Raw genomic sequence first — 20,617 nt, 5'->3', positions numbered from 1 at the left:
CTTTTTAACAAAAAAAAATACCTTTTAACATATCTGTATTGTTCTGAATTCAAAGGACTTGGGTGTTGTCTTTTGCTGGCCACCGGTATCTGTTTTGCGATGGGACACCTTCAGAATCTGAGAATCGAGTGTGGCTGAGGGGACTAAGAGGTTACTGATTTCCCCAATGCCTGCCTTGGGTTTAAAAGCCTGTAGAGTGCAGGAGATGCAAGAGTTCGAGGGGATGGGGAAATTAGGGGTAGGATGTAACATGTTGAACTTATTGGCCCTCCTGCTGCTCACACAAAATTACAAGAGGGCTGAAACCCTTCCACAGTGTTACTTTCAAGCATATGTGCATCAATACTGGGTCTGAAGTTTTGGGGTTTCAACCCCAAACTAAGATTTGAACCCTAATCTATGCTGACACTCCAGGTTATTTGCTGCTTTTTTTTTTTGCTTTGTTCTTTTTGGGTGTGGGCAATGGTGGCAAGCCTGGCATTTATCACCCATCTCTAGCTGCCCTGTGAAAGTGGTAGTGGGCAGTCCTCATGTGGATGCGAAAGAAAGACTCACACTTAGGTTGTGCCTTTCAGGATGTCCCTGAGCACTTTACCACCAATGAAGTACTTTGTAAAGGGTCGGCACTATTGCAATGCCGGAAGCATGGTGGCCAGATTTGCGCACAGCAAGCTCCCACAATTGACAATTAACTAGGTGTTGGTTGGGCTATAGCTCGTGGGTCAGGACGCTTTGAATAGTGGGATCTTTTATATCCACCTGAGCAGGCAGATGGGACCCCGCTTCAATGTCTTGTCCAAAGCACGGGGCCTCCAAAGTTGCAGCACTCTTGAGTATTGCACTCAAATGGCACCTTGGATTTTTGTGCCCAAGCCTCTAGAGTGGGCCTTGAACCCACAACCTTCTGACCATGAGGCGCGAATGCTACCCATAATGAAGGAACAAAGAGTTGGATAATATAACTAATAACTGCAACCCGCTAATAGCTCCACGTTTCCCACTTACCCATGGTTGGTCACCTTGGGCAAGAGACATGACCGGTTAGTTTTTAAAAATCAATTCACGGGATGTGCATCTTATTGGCAAGTTTGACATTTATTGCCCATCCCTAATTGCCCTCGAAAGTGTTGCTGAGCCGCTGCCTTGAACTGCTGCAGTCCACGTGGTGTAGGTCCGCCCTCAGTGCTGTTGGGGAGGTAGTTCCACAATTTTGACCCAGTGCTAATGAAGGAACGGGTGATATATATTTCCAAGTCAGGACGGTGAGTGACTTGGAAGGTAAGGAAATATGGTACCTGTTGTAACTTTTATGATGTGTCAAAGTGCTTTACGGCCAATGTAGTACCTCTCGATGTGTAGCCACTATTATAACGTGTGCAACGCACCAACTAATAAACACCCTGCAAGCTCCCACAAACAGCAGAGAGACAATTACCAGTTAAACTGTTTCAGTGGTTGAGGGCCACTGATGGCACTCCAATATAACGGGCCCAAGCTCTCCTGACTTGTCAACGTTGGAGACCCACATTTCGAACACTCTCAGTGTATCCATGTAACTAAACCGCAGAACTGGATTCCATTCCTTAGTTGGTAGCACCTCCCAAAGACTGACACTCCCGGTGCAATGCTGAGAGGATGCTGCACTGTCTTGGGTGCCACCTTACGGATCAGACATTAAACCGAGGCCCCGTCTGCCTTCCGGGAGACGTGAAAGACCTCGCAGCCACTGTTATGAAAAAGAGGCAGGAGAGTTATCTCGAGTGTTTGTGTCCAACATTTATCCCTCGACTAACTTCGCCGGAAAAGAAAACACTTTGGTCATTTTGGTGTTGCTGTTTGTGGAAGCTTGCTGTGCGCAAATTTGGCTGCTGTGTTTCCCACACTACAACAGTGATTAGGCTTCAAAAATTATTTGATTGGCTTGAAAGTGCTGGGGGACGTCCTGAGGCTGTGAATGGTGCAAGATTTCCTTCCTCCTCATATTTGACATTTGTAACTAATTACCCCTCCCCCCTACCATTCCTGCTCTGAGACGCTCGGAATATCTCCTGTAATCCGCTTAAAATCAAAATTAGTGGTAGAGAGCGAGGATTAAGTAATAACAGAGCTCCAAAGCAGTGGTGATCCTCGCCCTTCTGAACCCGATGTCTTTCTCTTTCTCTTTTCACTGTTGTGTTTTTCCCCTGCTCCTTGCGTCTGGCATCTGCTACTTCCCCCAGCCCCAGTAAGGGGAAAGGGGTGCTGGAGAGGCTGAAACAGGCCAGCGTCGGACGCCCTGTTCCCAGTCTCCCCTTCTAACCCCCAAGCTGCTGGAATCCCTGATCAATCCCCTTTCTACAGGTCTGGATCTAGTTGGGGAAATCTGCTATCTGCTTTGCTCACTGGTTTGCACAGGTGAGTTCTGTTGTAATTGCGTAGACTTTAGTGAGCTTTCTTCTTAAAAATAAGTCTATTTTGTTTGCAGAGTTTACCCGAACAAAACAAGAAATACCATTTTAGTAACAAGGAAATACAGAGAAATATCAACTTGGACCTTCGCTTTGTGTGGAAGGTGGGCAATGAAGCTTAAGTTTAAACATAGTTGAGGATTTTATTTGCTTTCTTTACATATAAAATTAACCATTGAGTTGTTTTTTCAGAACCTGTATAAACCTCAGCCAGGACTCTATCACAAGTCCCAAGCATAGGAGGAGATTGGAATTGCTGCCAGCAGTATAGGTAGTTTCACAACCCACCGGACCCATGGTCAGTCTTTGAACAGATGTAGAACCATCAAAATATGTTTGTAAATTGAATCGATAACAATCCAGATTGCTGTGTTGGCGAAATGAATCTAGAACAACCCTGATGTGTTGGTGAGAATGAATCTAGAGTGATCCAGATGTGTTGGCGAAATTGATCTAGAAGAATCCAGATGCTGTCTTAACTAATCTGGATCACTCCAAGTGTTGTGTTTGGATATTGAATCTAGCACAATCCAGATGTGTAGGGAATTAACTTACAGGAGGCCCAATATTGCATTGGTAATGAACCCAGAGCAAGTCCAGATGGGTTTATAAGATGAATCAAGAACAACCAAGTGTTGTGTTGCTAGAATGAATCTAGAACCATCCAGATTTGTGTGCTGGAAAATGCATCCAGAACAATCCAGATGTGCTGGGGTGATTAATCTAAAACATCTAAAGTTGATGAGTTGACAGAATGAATTTAGAACAGCCCTGATGTTATGCTGGCCAAATGAATCTGGGACAGCCCAGATGAGCTTGCGAAATTAATTTAGAAAAATCCAGTTGTGTGTGGGGAGTGAATCTAGAATAACCTTGGGGGGGGTTTAACCTGTAAATAACTCTAGAACAATCGAGCATTATGCTTGTAGAATGAATCTAGAACTGTCCAGATTTTTCTGTTGGAAAAATTCAGCCATAACAACGCAGATGTTATGTTGACAAAATGAATCGAGAACAATCTAGATGTTGCGTAGGCAGAAACTAGCCTAGAACATTCCAGATGTTGTGTTGACAGAATGAAGCCAGAATAATTCAAATGTCGTGTTTCCTTCATTACAGCAGCGTCTACACTTTGGATGTATTTCATTGGTTATAAGGTGCTCTCGGATGACGTGAGGTTGTGAAAGATGCTGTATAAATGAAAGTTTGTTGCACTTATTCTAAACCAAATCCGCCACACTTCGTGTATCTCATATCAACATGGGAACACTTGCAGTAGGAGGAATCCCTGGGTATTTTTTCGTGGCCCCTCTACTTCCCTTTATCCATATTTAGGCAACTGGTTCTCCCTCTTTGTGTTTACATTTGAGTCTTCCTTTATCCTTTGCTTCAGAAAGAACAGTTGGTCTGCTAACAATTAATCCTGTTAGTCTCTGCAGTTATTCCAGTCAAATCAAAGACCAGGCTCCCAGGTACTGTAGCAGTCTGAAGCTGTGACAGCGGATTTAATGTGAGAATTTCAATCAAGTTAAATGGAAGAGTTCCTAACTGCTCTAGTGAGGAGAGCAAGCTCTGATATTTTGCTTGCATGATATACCACAGAAGAAGATTGTGATCAAATAGTTGTTTGGCAGAACAGAACTTGGGTATTTCCGAAAAAAAGAGACATGTCGAAGTTTTTCGTCTTGCACTCATCAGGACAGCTACACAAGATAAACCGACAGTAAAGATCAACAGCAAGGATTGTATCAAACAGCACGCCCCTTCAGCTGTTCACTAAGGGCAAAGTACTGACCGTATCCAACCAGCCGGTGCTTACAAAACTCAAAACATTGTATGCAACATTAGATGCGATTCCGCGATTGGACAATGCTCGCTAAACAACCTTGATTGTGCGAAGAATTACACAAAACCAATTTAAGATTATCAGTGGGGCTTGCAATGTGGCTCACTTACACGTGCTAGAAGCCACACGTATTCACACACCGGGCCCTGTCCCTTTCTGACAGGAGGAGCATGTCCACGCATTATGCAGCTTCCAACTAAAAAGTTTGGGAGGCAGCCATTCCTTGGTTCATTCCTCATGGCAATGCCTCGACCAATCAGAGTCCACCTGACTTGTCTGAATTTGAAACAAAAGCTTGGCAGTTGACTATTCTTTGCTGCATTCTCCATGGCAATGCCTCTACCAATCAGAGTCCACTTGCTAACCAATCAGCACTCTCTTCTCACGCGGTATAAATTGTTGTTCCCTTTACTGTTGGTTTACCTTGCGTGGCTGTCCTGATGAGTGCAAGAAGAAAAGCTTCAATAGCATGTCTCTTTTTTCAGCAATACTCAAGATTATGATCCTAACATGGAATAAAGACTTGCATTTCTATAGCACCTTTCCATACTTCAGGACATCCCAGAGTGCTTAATAGCCAATGAAGAGTAGTCACTGTTGTAATGTAGGAAAAACAGCAGCCAGTTTGAGTACAACAAACTCTCACAAAGTGCAATGTGATAATGAACAGAAAATTTGTTTTTTTTCATTATTGACATGGGTTGACGGATAAATATTGGTCCAGGACACTGGGGAGAACTCCCCTGCCCTTCTTTGAAATAGTGGCTGTCGGATCTTTTGCATCCACCCGAGACGGCAGACAGGGCCTCGGGTTAATGTCTCAACCGAGAGACGGCACCTCTGACAGTGCTGTACTCACCCAGTTCTGCGCTGGCAGTGTTGACCTTGATTTTGTGCTCGGGCCTCGGGACTGGGATTTGAACCCCCGACCCTCTGGCTCGGGTGTGAGGGAGCTACCCACTGTGAGACAGCTGGCATTAGGATGAAGGAAGGACCGGGGGGGGGGAGGCAAGTTCCACAGTTGAAGTCTTGGGAAGGGTATTTGCGATTGAGTTAACCCTCCTTATTCTTGTCTTTCCACTGAAGGTTTCCACGGTGCTTTAGGAAACTCCCGTCTCTCCTTCAGAGCGTGAGGGAGCTGCCTTACAGTTGATGGAAGGGCTTTGAAAGAGATCGGCAAGGCCTGGCGAGCGTGGATGATGAGATTTGGCTCCTGGAACGTCCTCCTCTGGCTGTCCAACCACCCCAGACGGACCGGCGGAAGAGTCCGCCCCACAGGCAGCCAATGGGATTGCAAAGAGATTCAACTGGCGCTTCTGATTGGCCTCTGCTTGCCCCTCTGTGGCCAGTTGGCGACCTTCAAAATTGGCCTAGTGGGCCCGTGGACCTGTGACCCCACCTTCTCCAGGGCACTGCCGGATGTTGCTGCAAAGCTGGCCATTAACAGGATAAATACGGATCCGTTTTTGAGTCGAGGGTATTGGTACGATTATGTCCTGCTCGATGAGGATTGCCAGACGGCCAGAGGCCTGGCTGGCTTTGCCAGGCTGGAGCATTACGCCTCGGGTTTCATTGGCCCCCTGAACCCCGGCTACTGCACGGCCGCCGGCCTCTTTGGCAAGAATTGGAACAAGCTAGTCGTCTCCTGGGCTTGCCTCGACCCGGAGCTGGACAGGGGCGAGGGCTTCCCTACCTTCGCCAGGCCCGTCCCCTCGGCCGCCAGGGTCTTATTCGACGTCCTGAAGCACTTCCGCTGGGCCCGCGTGGCTGTGGTCACTTCGGAGCGAGACCTGTGGGTGGAGACAGGGCAAGAGCTGGCCAACTGCCTGCGCCACTACAGCCTCCCTGTCGCCTTGGTGGTCACCATGGAAACGGACACCGAGGGAGCTGCGGAAGCTCTGAGGCGTATCAAGCAAGTGGACAATGTAAGAGGTAGGAATTAGGTACAGGGATGTTAGGTGGAATCAAACAAAAGTAGGCCTTTACCTCCAGTAGCTCAGCATGAACAATGTACGTTTATATAGCACCTTTTAATGTAGTAAAAACATTCCCGAGGAGTTTCATTGTGGGGGATGGAGTATAAGGGAAGGGAAGTTTTGCCACGATTGTACAGGACTTTGGTGAGACTGCACATGGAGTGCTGTGTACAGTTTTGGCCTCCTAAGGAAGGATATGTTTGCATCTGAAGCAGTTTAGAATAGGTTCACCAGGCTGATTCCTGGGCTGAAGGGGCTTGTCTCATGAGGAAAGGTTGAGCAGGTTGGGCCTATACTCATTGGAGTTTAGAAGAATGGGAGGTGATCTTATTCAGGGGGCTTGACAGGGTAGATGATGAAAGGATGTTTCCCCTCATGGGGGAATCGAGAACTTGGGGGCACAGTTTAAAGATAAGGGGTCCCCAGTTTAAGATGGAGATGAGGAGAAATTTCTTCTCTCAGAGGGTCATGAATCTTTGGAATTCTCCTCCCCAGAGAGCAGTGGAGGCTGGGTCATTGGATATATTCCAGGCTGAGTTAGACAGGTTTTTGATTGGCAAGGGAGTTGAGGCACTTAAGGAAGTGGCCCGAGAAATAGTGGATGCATTGGTGTTCATCTTCCGAGATTCTATAGACTCTGGAACAGTTCCTACAGATTGGAGGGTAGCTAATGTAACCCCACTAATTAAAAAGGGAGGCAGAGAGAAAACGGAATTATAGACCAGTCAGCCTGACGTCGGTAGTGGGGAAAATTCTAGAGTCCATTATAAAAGATTTAATAGCTGAGCACTTGGAAATGGACAGAGTCAGCATGGATTTACGAAAGGGAAATCATGCTTGACAAATCTACTGGAATTTTTTGAGGATCTAACTAGTAGAGTTGATGAGGGGGAGCCAGTGGATGTGGTTTACTTGGACTTTCAGAAGGCTTTCGACAAAGTCCCGCATAAGAGATTAGCGTGTAAAGTTAAAGTGCGTGGGATTGGGGGTAGTGTATTGAGATGGATAGAAAACTGGTTGGTAGACAGGAAACAAAGAGTAGGAATAAATTTCTGAATGGCAGGCAGTGACTAGTGGGGTACCGCAGGAATCGGTGCTGGGACCCCAGTTATTCACAATATATAATAATGATTTAGATGAGGGAACTAAATGTAATCTCCAAATTTGCAGATGACACAAAGCTAGGTGGGAGGGTGAGCTGTGAGGAGGATGCAGAGATGCTTCAGTGTAATTTGGACAAACTGAGTGAGTGGGCAAATGCATGGGAGATACAGTATAATGTGGATAAATGTGAGGGTATCCACTTTGGTAGAAAAAACAGGAAGGCAGATTATTATCTGAATGGCTATAAATTGAGAGAGGGGAATGTGCAACGAGACCTGGGTGACCTTGTACACCAGTCGCTGAAGGTAAGCATGCAGGTGCAGCAGGCGGTAAAGAAGGCAAATGGTATGTTGGCCTTCATAGCCAGAGGATTTGAGTACAGGGGCAGGGATGTCTTGCTGCAATTGTACAGGGCCTTGGTGAGACCACACCTGGAATATTGTGTGCAGTTTTGGTCTCCTTATCTGAGGAAGGATGTTCTCGCTATAGAGGGAGTGCAGCGAAGGTTTACCAAACTGATTCCTGGGATGGCGGGACTGACATATGAGGAGAGCTTGAGTCAATTCGGATTATATTCGCTGGAGTTCAGAAGAATGAGGGGGGATCTCATAGAAACCTATAAAATTCTAACAGGACTAGACAGGGTAGATACAGGAAGGTGGGGGAGTCCCGATGGTGGGGGAGTCCAGAACCAGGGGTCACAGTCTGAGGATATGGGGGTAGACCATTTAGGACTGAGATGAGGAGAAATTTCTTCACCCAGAGAGTGGTGAGCCTGTGGAATTCGCTACCACAGAAAGTAGTTGAGGCCAAAACATTGTATGTTTTCAAGAAGGAGTTAGATATAGTTCTTGGGGCGAAAGGGATCAAAGGGTACGGGGAGAAAGCGGGAGCAGGTTATTGAGTTGGATGATCAGCCATGATCATAATGAATGGTGGAACAGGCTCGAAGGGCCGAATGGCCTACTCCTCCCATTTTATATGTTAACATTGAGGTGTTGCTGGACTAGTGGGTGAGGGGGCTGGTGGGGTGGGGGGATGCAGCAGCGAGCACGCTTCCTTGGCTGTGGAAGCGCTGTGTGACGTCCCGAGGGTTGTGAGACGTGCTTTTAGAAATGCAGGTCCGTTCGTGTTCACCGTGCTGTTTATTGTGCGTTTTAGTAGTGATCATGTGCATGCCCTCGGCCCTCATTGGCGGGGAGGACCAGCTGCTGCTCCTGCAGCAGGCGGACAAGCTGCAGATGGCGGATGGGAGCTACGTGTTCATTCCCTACGACACCCTCCATTACAGCCTTCCCTACAGGAATGCCACCTACCCAGTGCTGTCTGGAAACCCCCGGCTGCGACGGTCCTACGATGCTGTGCTCACCATCACCATGGACTCCAAGGATAAGGACTTCCACGAGGTCCTCGGGGAAGTCTTTGAGGACAATGAGATCCGCACTCCTCTGCAGCCAGCACAGGTTGGTAACTTTGTCATTTGAGGTAATACTTCGCTACGAAGGCAACTTTTACTTAAGTAGCACATTTAATGTAGTCAAGCTTTGCCAAGCGCTTCACAGGAAGGATTATCGAACAGAATTTGACACCAAACCACATGAGATGTTCGGACAGGCGACCAACAGCTTGGTCAAAGAGGTCAGTTTCAAAGGAGGAGTGGGAGAGAGTGGGAGAGGTTGAGGGAGGGAACTCCAGACCTGAGGGCCCAGGCAGCTGAAGACAGGGCCGCCCATGGTGGAGCGATTAAAAAATGGGGACGCGCAAGAGGCCAAGAAGCCCAGAGATCTCGGGAGGGTTGGAGGAGGTTGTAGAAATAGGGAGGAGGGGTGGGGGGAGGGGGTGGGGTGAGGCCATGAAGAGGGTTTGACCTCAAGGATGAGAAGGTTAAAATCGAGGCTTTGCTTAACTGGGAGCCAGTGTGGGTCAGCGAGCACAGGGGGGTGGGGGATGGGTGAATCGGGTTTGATTCGAGTGAGGACATGGGGCAGCAGAGTTTTGGATGAGCTCAAGTTTACAGAGCTCTCCCTGTCTCTCCCATGTCTTGGCTGATTAAGCCAGTGGGAAACCCAAGCCGTACGGAACTGCACCCTAGTTTGTGATAACTTATCTCAAGTCAGCTGGGGCATGAGGGGGTAACCTTGCTGCCCCCTGGGTTAGAGAAGGGGAGCATAGTCAACATTTCCAGCCCTGTGGACCACTGTGTCCACTTTCACTTGCTGGAAGGATGCACGAGTTCGGAAGAAAGGAAGATTTGCATTTATCCAGCACCTTGCCTGACCTTGGGACATCCTTGGCCTTCTCCTGCTCCTAGTTTCTATATCAAAGGGTATGGGGAGAAAGCGGGAGCAGGCTATTGAGTTGGATGATCAGCCATGATCATAATGAATGGCGGAGCAGGCTCGAAGGGCCGAATGGCCTACTCCTGCTCCTAGTTTCTATGTTTCTAAAACCGCTTTACAGCCCATGGAGTGCTTCTAAATTGCAGTCACTGTTGTGACGTAGGAAAGTGGCAGCTAATTTGCTCACAACAAGCTGGCTCCCGCAACCAGTAACATGATAATGACCAGGTCATCTGTTTTAAGTGACCCCGATTGAAGAACCAGCATTAGTTAGGTCGCCAGGGAGGACTTCCAACGAGTGACCACTTCGTCATGGGCTGGCCCTCGATTCGAGGATGGCGTCTACTCGGGGTCGCGAGTTTCTGCCATGGGTCCTCGACCCTCAGATCTTTGGGCACTTGAGACGGGACATCCTGGGAGGCGGTGGGATCCGGAGAGCAGGATTTGCTCCCTTTCCCTTCCTTCTCCGCCTCATCATTAAGACGTCGTGGCTCCAAGCGCGATGGAAGAGTTGTCATCGTTTCAAACGACCGATGGCAAATGCCTCCCAGTCATGCGTGGGGAGAAAGACAGAGTTACCGCTCAGAGCTCTGCAGAAGAAGAGTCAGATGGACTCGAAACGTTAAATCTGTCTTTCTCTCCATAGATGCTGTTAGACCTGCTGAGCTTTTCCAGCGTTTTCTAATTTTGTTTCAGATTTCCAGCATCCGCAGTATTTTTGCTTTTATCCTCCCAGTCATTCATGTCAATGACGCTGTGCTTCAAGGAGATCTCAGCGCCCGTGAAGCTATTTCGTTGCCTTCCCCTGGAATGTTGACCTTTCGAGAAAACAGGGCCTAGCTGGGGGGAAAGACACTGTTTGGCGACCCAGACACGGTTTCCAGTCTATTGAAGCTGGAGTTTTGCCTGAATGCTTGTGGAGCTGGCTTGCTTGACGGTCCTCCCATTGAAGGATTCAGCAGAGGCGTTGCTGACCACCTGATCACGGCGGGTTTCCGCCTGAGCGGGCATTGTTTTAATATCTCATCCGAACGGCAGCCCCTGCGACAGTGCAGCAGTCCCTCGGTACCGCACTGGCGGTGCCAGGCTGGATTGTGGCCTCCGGTCTGGGATTTGAACCCATAAACCTTCTGACTCGGCGGGGGTGGGGGTGGGGGTGGTGGGTGGGGTAGCACGGCAAGAGAGAGTCCTACACCCACTGAACCGCAACTGGCACCTTAGAAGACAGAGGCTGACGTTCAGATCCCGGCAAACAAAGAATTTGGAGACAAAATGGGGAGACTTGATTGCAAACTTGGGAAGGTGGAAGCAGGCGGTATGTTTACCCAGAATGACAGACTTGGAATTCAGGGCAGATTGCGAGGAGTTGTGACCCTGGTTTTAACAGTGAATTATAGATGGACGATAAGGGAGAGAGAATACCCAAAAGGCACGGTCAAACTGTCAGAGAAAATCCTCCATCTGGCAAAAAATGATGGGAGGAAACATTTATTGTTAACAAGGCAAGTTGTGAGGTGGAGTGCACTGCCTGAAAGGGAGGTGGAAGCAGATTCAGTAGAAACGTTCAAAAAGGGAATTGGACTGACCCTTGAAGGGGAAAAGATTTTGTAGGGCAGTGGGGGTGGGGGCGGAGGTGAGATTAATCGGGCAGCTCTTACCAAAGAGTTGGCCCAGACACGATGGGGCAAATGGCTTCCCTCCGATTCTGTGATAACAGACAGGCCTCAGCTCAGTTCCAGACCTGCCCCCCCCCGGGCACTCGCTACAGAGGCACAAACGCAAATGATAGCCAAACCAGGAAGGCGCCGGAGATCGGCACACGCCCGGCGGCACCGTGTGGCTAAACGAACCAGTGTGTCCGGGGGCCGCGTGAACTTGCGGGGCGACCAAAGTTTGATGAAACGTTAACTCCGCTCCTCTCCCTACAGGCGCTGCCTGACCTGCTGAGTATTTCCAGCATTTTCCGACTTTATCTCCGACTTCCTGCAACTGCAGAATTTTTGCTTTTTCAAAATAGAAAAGGACTTAAAAGAAAGACAAGTGTTTATATAATGCTTTTCGTGGACATCATAAAGCACTTTACAATCAAATTAAGTGCTTTGGACACGTAGTCACTATTGTAACATAGGAAATACAGCAGCCAATTTGCACACAGCAAGTTCCCACAAACAGCACTGCGATGATGACCAGATAATCTATTTTTGTGATGTTGATTTGAGGGATAAGTATCAACTCGGACGTTGGGGAGAATTCCCTTGTTCTTCTATAGCACTGTAGGATCTTTTACATCCATCCAACATTTAACAGATGGGGGCAGATGGAGCCTCTGACAGTGCAGCACTCCCTCAGGGAGCGTCAGCCCCAATTTTTGTGCACGGTTATGTTAAAATGTCCCTATTGCCCGGACTTTCACCTGGAAAATCTCAGCTTTGACTGGCTTAAATATTCCAGTGCCGTGCTCGCTCTTAAGTTGAATTAAACCTAAAAGCCTGGGCACTGAATTAAACCAAGGCATTTATATGAAATAATCCGATTACATAGAAGATAGTCACTTCTCAATCTCCTTCAGCTAGTGCAGCTTTACCCAGTCGGGAAGAAATGCAAATGACCTGACTGTATTCAGATCAACCGCATTAAGTATTATTTTTCACGTTAGTTGCTGTGTTCTGGAACGCGCTGCCTGAAAGGGCGGCGGAAGCAGATTCGTTATTAACTTTCCAAAGGGGAATTGGATAAATACTTGAAGGGGAAAAGTTTGCAGGAACATGGGGGAAAGAGCAGGGGTGGACTAGGACTAATTGGATGGCTCCTTCAAAGGGCTGGCACAGGCACGATGGATCGAATGGCCTCCCTCTGTGCTGTAAGATTCCATGATTTTAAAAGTTTATTGTATATGATATGGTACATATGTAATAAAAAAAATTAACATGCTCGGGGGAGTGGTGGGGGTGGGGGGAGAAAGAACTTGCATTTCTCTAGCGCCTTCCCCATCCTCGGGACATCCCAAAGCGCTTCAAAACCAATGAAATACTTTTGAAGTGTAGTCACTGTTCTAAATTAGGAAACTCAGCTGGCTATTTGCACACAGCAAGCTCCCACAAACAGCCATGGGATAGTGCCCAGCTTATCTTTTTAAAATGATTTTGGTTCAGGGGTAAATTTTGGCTGGGGCACTGGGGAGAACTACCCCCTGCTCTTCTTTGAAATAGTGGGATCTTTCACACTGGCAGACGAGGCTTTAGTTCAATGTCTTACCTGAAAGATAAGCCATGTTACAGTGTCTGATGGTTACTGCATATGGTAGTTGGATACTGTCACTGTAAGGGGTATGGTATCTTCCCAACCTACGCATCATCCTCTGAACAAACTATCTGAATCCTTGGATTGGATTTCTACCTGTGATTCGCTCCCAGTGCCCTCACCTTAGAATGATACAGCACTGACGGAAGCCATTTGAGGATGAGCTATTTGCAGGGTCACGGGCAAAAAGAGGAGGCTTGGCACTGCCTGAGAGGGTGGTGGAAGGAGATTTCAATCGTGGCTTTCACAAGAGAACAGAACCTGAAGAGAAAAGCATTTTCAGGGCTACAGGGAAAGGGTGGGGTGGGGATGGGACTAGTTAAGCTGCTCTTGTGGAGAGAGATGGCACAGATACGATGGGCCGAATGGCTTCCTTTTGTGCCATGATAATTCTGTGACTGAGCACCGCTGCCGTTTCAAAGGGCTGGCGCCAACATGATGGGCCGAATGGCTGCCTTCTGTGCCAGGGATACGATGTCAACATGTGCTCTTTCTTACAGGTCTCCCCATTGTTTGGTACCATTTACAACTCCATATACTTCCTGGTCAAAGCAACAGAGAATGCCTACCGGGGAAGCAGGTGGGTGACTGGGACAAGCATTGCTCGGCACACCGGTGGGATGGAGTTTGAGGGATTTAACCAAGCCCTGCGGACCGACAAAGATGGATCGGTCATAGCTGACTACGTGCTTCTAGACACCGACGGAATAGGCAACCAACTGAAGGCGACCCACTCAGTCAACGTGGCTACGGGCACTCTGAAATACCTTGGCAGTGCCATCCATTTCCCGCAGGGCTCAGACCCCGGCAGGGATGCCGACTGCTGGTTTGACCCCAAGGACATCTGCACAGGAGGTAAGATTATCTGAAATTTAAAAGATTCTCCTCCTTGGTTTCAAATCCCTCCCTGGCCTCGCCCTGCATACAGCTCTACAACCCCCCACCGAGACCTCCTCGCTCCTTCAGTCTTAAGCATTCCCAATTCTGATCGCTGACCACATTAGCGGCCGTGCCTTCAGCTGCCTGGGCCCTAGGCTCTAGAATTCCCTCCCTCTCTCCTCCTTTAAGAGGCTCCTTAAAACCTACCTCTTTGACCATGCTCTTCGTCACATGCCCTAATGTCAACCTTCTGCGGTTCGGTGTGAGATTTTACTTGACAATTGCTCCCGTGAAGGGATGTTTTACTACGCCGAAGGCGCTATATGAATGCAAGCCATTGCTGTTGCTAGTCAATGGCTTCTCTCATTTTTGTCTTCCTCTCCAACCTGCCCCCCCACCCCCAAAATTTAGTTGTCTCTTCCAGTTGGGACATTGCCAGCCTTTTATGTTCAACGAAAACAAGACGTGTAGCAGGTTTTAATCCTGGGCAGAATCACGTCTGCCACCTGTTGTATGCCACACCCAATATTGAAGTCAACAGAACTGAATATTGAGCGGGACATAGGACGGGCGGCAGATGTCACACCGCCCAGTTTTGAGAACCCCACCCAAGTCAAATTTCACCACCACCGACTGCTTCCCCCATGACCCAATGGTTCAGGACAGGACCGAGATTAAAAATGGACAGGCGTCAGGTAGTGATTAACTTCCTGCCAACATTGGTAGGAGGAAAGTCAAGGTTACTGGACTAGTAATCCAGAGGCCTGGATTCGTGACCAGGAGCCATGAGTTCGAATCCCACCACAGCAGCTGGGGGAATTTAAATTTAATTAATTAAATACATCTGGAATAATATATCTAGTCTCAATAATGGTGACCATGAAACTACTGGAATGCCTCAAAAACCTCTCTCTGGTTCACCAATGCCCTTCAGAGAATCTGTCATCCGTGCCGGTCCACTTGGAGGGCAGGCAGATCAGCAGCGCCACCTGGAGTGGTGGCCACTGCTGGAACTGCGCCTGGAGGGTGAGGAACACCATTGAAGAACGTGGGGTCTGGTGGGCTCCGGGGCCAGTCTTCCAGGTGAGTTGGGGTGGGGTGGGTGGGCAGGAGAGATGGGAGGAGTTGCTGAAGGCAGGTAGCTTCGATGCCACGGGGGGAAGCACCTCTTTGGGCCAAAAAGGAAGCCCCACCCCAACCTCCGAGCTGACTGGGAGGCCTTTGGAGTTTGAACCCCATGTGACAAAGTCCCTCTCATCCACCCCTCCACTCCAGGTAAAATGCCAGGGGGCGCAGGAAGAGGCCCTCAATTGGTCACTTAAGTGGCTCAGTTGGGCTTGGCTGTGAAATGGGTGTCATCTGCCTCCTGCTTCGTGGCTGGAAACATCACATAGACTCATAGAGGTCTACAGCACAGAAAAAGGCTCTTCGGCCCATCGAGTCTGCACTGGTCAAACAAGTATCTAACTATTCTAATCCCATTTTCTGGCACTAGGCCCATAGCCTTGTATGCCATGGCATCACAAGTGCCCATCCAAATACTTCTTAAATGTTATGATGGTCTCTGCCTCTACCAGTGAGTTCCAGATTCCCACCACCCTCTGGTGAAAAAATTCTTCCTCACATCCCCTCTAAACCTCCTGCCCCTTACCTTAAATCTATGATCCCTGGTTATTGATCGCTCCACCAAGGGGAAAAGTTCCTTCCTGTCTACCCTATCTATGCCCCTCATAATTTTATGCACCTCGATCATGTCCCCACCTCAATCTTCTCTGCTCCAAGGAAAATAACCCCAGTCTATCCAATCTCTCCTCATAACTAAAACTCTCCAGCCCACGCAACATCCTGGTAAATCTCCTCTGCACTCTCTCTAGTGCAATCACATCCTTCCTATAATGCTGATTCCAGAACTGCACGCAATACTCTAGCTGTGGCCTAACCAGTGTTTTATACTGTTCCAGCATAACCTCTCTGCTCTTATATTTTATGCCTCGGCTAATAAAGGTAAATATCCCATACCACCTTATCTACCTGTCCCGCTACCTTAAGGGACTGGTGGACATGCACACCAAGGTCCCTCTGATCCTTGGTACTTCCCAGGGTCCTACCATTCATCGTGTATTCCCGTGCCTTGTTTGTCCTCCCCAAGTGCATCACCTCACACTTATCCGGATTAAATTCCATTTGCCACTGATCAGCCCATCTGACCAGCCCGTCTATATCCTCCTGTAATCTAAGGCTATCCTCCTCACTCTTTACCACCCCACCAATTTTTGTGTCATCCGCGAACTTACTGATCAACCCTCCTACATTCAAGTCTAAATCGTTTATATATAGCACAAACAGCAAGGGACCCAACACCGATCCCTGTGGAACCCACTGGACACAGGCATCCAGTCACAAAAACACCCCTCGACCATCACCCTTTGCTTCCTGCCACTCAGTCAATTCTGGATCCAATTTGCCAAATTGCCTTGGATCCCATGGGCTCTTACCTTCATTATCAATCTCCCATGCGGGACCTTATCAAAAGCCTTGCTGAAGTCCAAGTAGACTACGTCAAATGCATTGCCCTCATCTACACACCTGGTCACCTCTTCGAAAAATTCAATCAAATCAGTCAGACATGACCTCCCCTTAACAAAACCATGCTGACTGTCCTTGATTAATCCCTACCTCTCCAAATGTAGATTAATTCTGTCCCTCAGAATTGCTTCCAATAGTTTCCCTACCACTGAGGTTAGACTGACTGGCCTGTGGTTCCCTGGTTTATCCCTTCCTCCCTTCTTGAATAACGGTACCACATTGACTGTCCTCCAGTCCTCTGGCACCTTTCCTGTGGCCAGAGAGCTATTGAAAATTATTGCCAGCGCCCCTGCTATCTCCTCCCTTGCCTCACTCAGCAGGGTGGGATATATTTCATCCGGGCCTGGAGATTTATCTACTTTTAAACCTGCCAGACCACTTAGAACCTCCTCCCTTTCTATGCTAATTTCTTTAATTATATCACAGTCTTTTTAAGTTCTCCCCTACGCATTCTATACTCCTCTAGGACTTCTGCTGTTTTGAGCCCTCAGTATCTGCCATAAGCCTCCCTTTTTCTCTTTATCCAATCCTGTATATCCCTCGACACCCAGGGTTCCCTGGATTTGTTGGTCCCACTCTTTGTCTTTACTGGAATATGTTGGCCCTGTACTCTCTCTTTTTTCCTTGAATGAGTCCCACTGCTCTGACGCAGATTTACCTAAAAGTAGCTGCTCCCAGTCCACTCTGGCCAAATCATATCTGATCTTATTAAAATCGGCCTTCCCTCAATTTAGAACTTTGATTTCTGGCCCATCCTTGTCCTTTTCCATAACAACCTTGAATCTAATGGATTCTATGATCACTATCTGCAAAATGCTCCCCACCAATACCTCTACCACTTGCTTGGCTTCATTCCCTAAAATCAAGTCCAGGACAGCACCCCCTCTTGTAGGAGCTCCTATGTACTGGCATAAAAAGCTCTCCCTGGATGCATTTTAAGAATTCCGCTTCCTCTAAACCTAGCACACTATGACTACCCAGTTAATGTTGGGGAATTTGAAATCCCCCACTATTATTACCCTATTATTTTCACAATTCTCTGAATTTGCCTACATATCTGCTCTTCTATTTCTCTCTGACTGTTTGGGGGCCTATAGTACACTCCCAGCAATGTGATTGCTCCTTTTTTGATTTTCAGTTCTACCCATATGGCTTCATTTGAGGAGCTTCTAAGATGTCATCCCTCCTTACTGCTGTAATTCATTCCTTGATCAATATTGCAATACCCCTTCCTCTTTTACCTCCTTCCCTGTCTCGCCCGAAGACCCTATATCCTGGAATATTGAGCTGCCAATCCTTCCCCTCTCTCAACCATGTCTCTGTGACAGCAATGACATGTTCCATGTGTTAATTTGTGCCCTCAACTCATCTGCCTTATTCGTCAGACTCCTTGCATTGAAATAAATACCATCCAACCTTGCCAAACTCCTTGTGCCTTAACTGGCCTATAATTTCTATGCCTTCCAGGCTCACTTGCTCTCTTTTTTAATTTTGGGCTGTGCACCTCCCTCTGTTGAACCTCCTCTCAGGATCCCATCCCCCTGCTAAATTAGCTTAAACCCTCCCCAACAGCATGAGCAAACCTCCCCACAAGGATATTGGTCCCATTCCGGTTCAGGTGAAACCTGTCTGCCTTGTACAGGTACCACCGCCCCCAGAAATGTCCCAGAAATCTAAATCCCTCCCTCCTGCACCTCCAGCCACGCATTCATCTTGACTAACCTCCTATTTCTATACTCACTAGCGCGTGGCACCGGAAGTAATCCAGAGATTACTACCTTTGAGGTCCTGTTTTTTAATCTGTTTCCTAGTTCCCTAAATTCTGCTTGCAAGACCACATCCCTCTTTCTACCTATGTCTTTGGTACCAATATGTACCACGATCTCTGTCTGTTTGCCCTCCCCCTTTAGAATGCCCTGCAGACGTTCAGTGACATCCTTGACCCTGGCACCAGGCAGGCAACATACCTTCCTGGAGTCACGTCTACGGCCACAGAAACGCCTGTCTGTTCCCCTTACTATCAAGTCTCCTACCACTATTGCTCTTCCCCTCTTTTTCCTCCCCCGCTGTGCAGCTGAGCCACTCACAGTGCCATGAGCATGGCTGCACTCCCCAGAGGAACCGTCACTCTCACCGTTTTCCAACACAGAAAAACGGTTCTCGAGTGAGATGCAGCCTGGGGATTACCTGCCTGACACCTTTCTTCTGACTGATGGTCACCTATTCCCTCTCTGTCTGCACTTCCATAAGCTGTGGGGTGACTGCGTCTAAAAACGTGCTATCCACGAAACTCTCAGCCTCGCAGATGCACCTCAGTGCCTCCAGCTGCTTCTCAAGCTCCGAAACTCGGAGTTCAAGTAGCTGCAGCTGTGGCACTTCCTGTACACGTGGTCAGTCAGAGCGCAAGGAGCATCTAGAACTTCCCACATGTTGCAGGTGGCACATAACACGGGACTGAGCTGCCCTGCCATGCCTCTAGTTTGAAAAAAAAACCCTTACTTTAAGTTAAATATAATAATAAAGATAAGTTAAATTATTTATGTACTTTAAATAAAAACCAGAACCCTTACCTTTCCTTAGCTTAATCTATTTTAAACTGGAGAAAAACACTTACCCTCTACTCACCAATCAGCTCTCACCTTTGTGCTGATGCCACTTTTTGAAGCTTCCCCACACTCGCTCTGATGGCAGGAAGATGACAGACAGCTGCCGTTCCCGAGCCATTATGCCAGACTTCCTGAATCCGCCCCAAAGGCCCCATGAAATTCCAACTCTGTAGAATCCTATGGCACAGGAGGAGGGGAATTTGACCCTTTGGGCCTTTGCTGGCTCTTCCAAAAAAAACATAGGAGCAGGATGAGGCCATTCAGCCCCTCAAGCCTGTCTTGCCATTCAATCAGACCATGGCTGACCTGCGACCCCTCGCTCCATTTGTCTTTGCCCCATATCCCTTAATACCCCCTGGTTAAGAAAAACCTATCAATCTCCGATTTAAATTAACAATTGATCTAGCGTCAATTCCAGAGTTCCAAGCTTCTACCGCCCTTTTGTGTGTAGAGGTGTTCCTTCATTTTGCCCCTGGAAGGTCCAGCCCTGATTTTTAGGCCCTGCCCCCTAGTCTTAGACTCCCCAAATGATGGAAATAGTTTCTCTCTATCGAACCTATCTATTCCCCTTTAATATTTTGAAAACTCCAATCAAATCATTCCACGTTCCAGGGAATACAACCCTAGTTGTGTAATCTCCCCTCACCTTGGAGTCCAGGTATCATTCTAATAAACCTACACTGCACTCCCTCCAAATTAGCCCCCATCGCCCTCCCCTTTCCCTCACAGTCGTACGAATTTCCTCCCATTTAAGTAGTTACCCAAATTTCCCTTTGAAACCTCATGTACTTCCACAGCCCTTTTCAGGCAGTGCATTCCGGACAATCACATAACGATAGTCAGATGCTCTGATAATCCCCCAGAGTGGTAACAACGTGGGCCTTGTGACTGGACTTGAATTTTAATAACCATTGATTGAAGCGAAGTGGGAAAATGTCTTTGATGCCCGTGAGATGATAAACTGTTTCTCTTGCCTAGGAGTGGATGCAATGTTTGTGCTGCTGATATTCGCCTTGGCCTGTGGTGTGATACTGGCTGGTGGAGCTTTGGCCTATTTCTTCAGGTTTGGACACCTCGCGGCTTATCCTCCCTCCGTGCGTTTTGCTTTATCTTGCTAGTTTCTCCTCAGCCCCCTCCTTGACCTGCAGGCACAGAAGCGTAGATGCCGGCAGCACAGAGGTAGGCCGTTTGGCCTCTGCCAGCTCTTTGGAAGGACAATGGTGTTTAATGCCAATACCCTTGCTTTTTGTGCTTTACCTGTTATTAATTAGTTAATTTTTTTTCCCCCTAAAGATAGACATCAACATAGATTCAATGGTTTTGCACAAGAGGGCATGGATTAGATCCTACCTTTCTCCTTCGAAAGATCTCCCTGCCTCAGAGATAAGCTGTGGTGTTAACTGTGGATAAGTGAGGGTCTCTGCCTGTGTCTCTCACTGCCGGGTCCCCTCTACCTGCCTGTCTTTCTCTCTCTCTGCTTGTGTCTCTCTTTCTCTCTCTCTGCCTGTGTCTCTCTCTCTGCCTGTGTCTCTCT

General features: G+C 47.9%; 1 protein-coding gene across 1 annotated transcript; it reads left to right on the top strand.

Annotated features, from left to right (window-relative positions):
- Window positions 1-5,492: 5,492 nt before the first annotated feature.
- On the top strand, window positions 5,493-20,146 carry LOC144676810 (retinal guanylyl cyclase 2-like; the record flags this gene model as incomplete). The annotated part of the gene is made up of 4 exons (XM_078537134.1): window positions 5,493-6,225; window positions 8,535-8,836; window positions 13,513-13,867; window positions 20,062-20,146. Coding segments are annotated over exons 1-4 (1,475 nt in total), but the record flags the coding sequence as incomplete, so codon positions are not given.
- Window positions 20,147-20,617: the final 471 nt, after the last annotated feature.

Source organism: Cetorhinus maximus, unplaced genomic scaffold (genome assembly GCF_964194155.1).
Source record: "Cetorhinus maximus unplaced genomic scaffold, sCetMax3.hap1.1 HAP1_SCAFFOLD_1949, whole genome shotgun sequence".
NCBI classification, from domain to species: Eukaryota; Metazoa; Chordata; class Chondrichthyes; order Lamniformes; family Cetorhinidae; genus Cetorhinus; species Cetorhinus maximus.
Note: the sequence above shows the minus strand (reverse complement) of the source record. Positions and strands in the feature narration are given on the sequence as shown.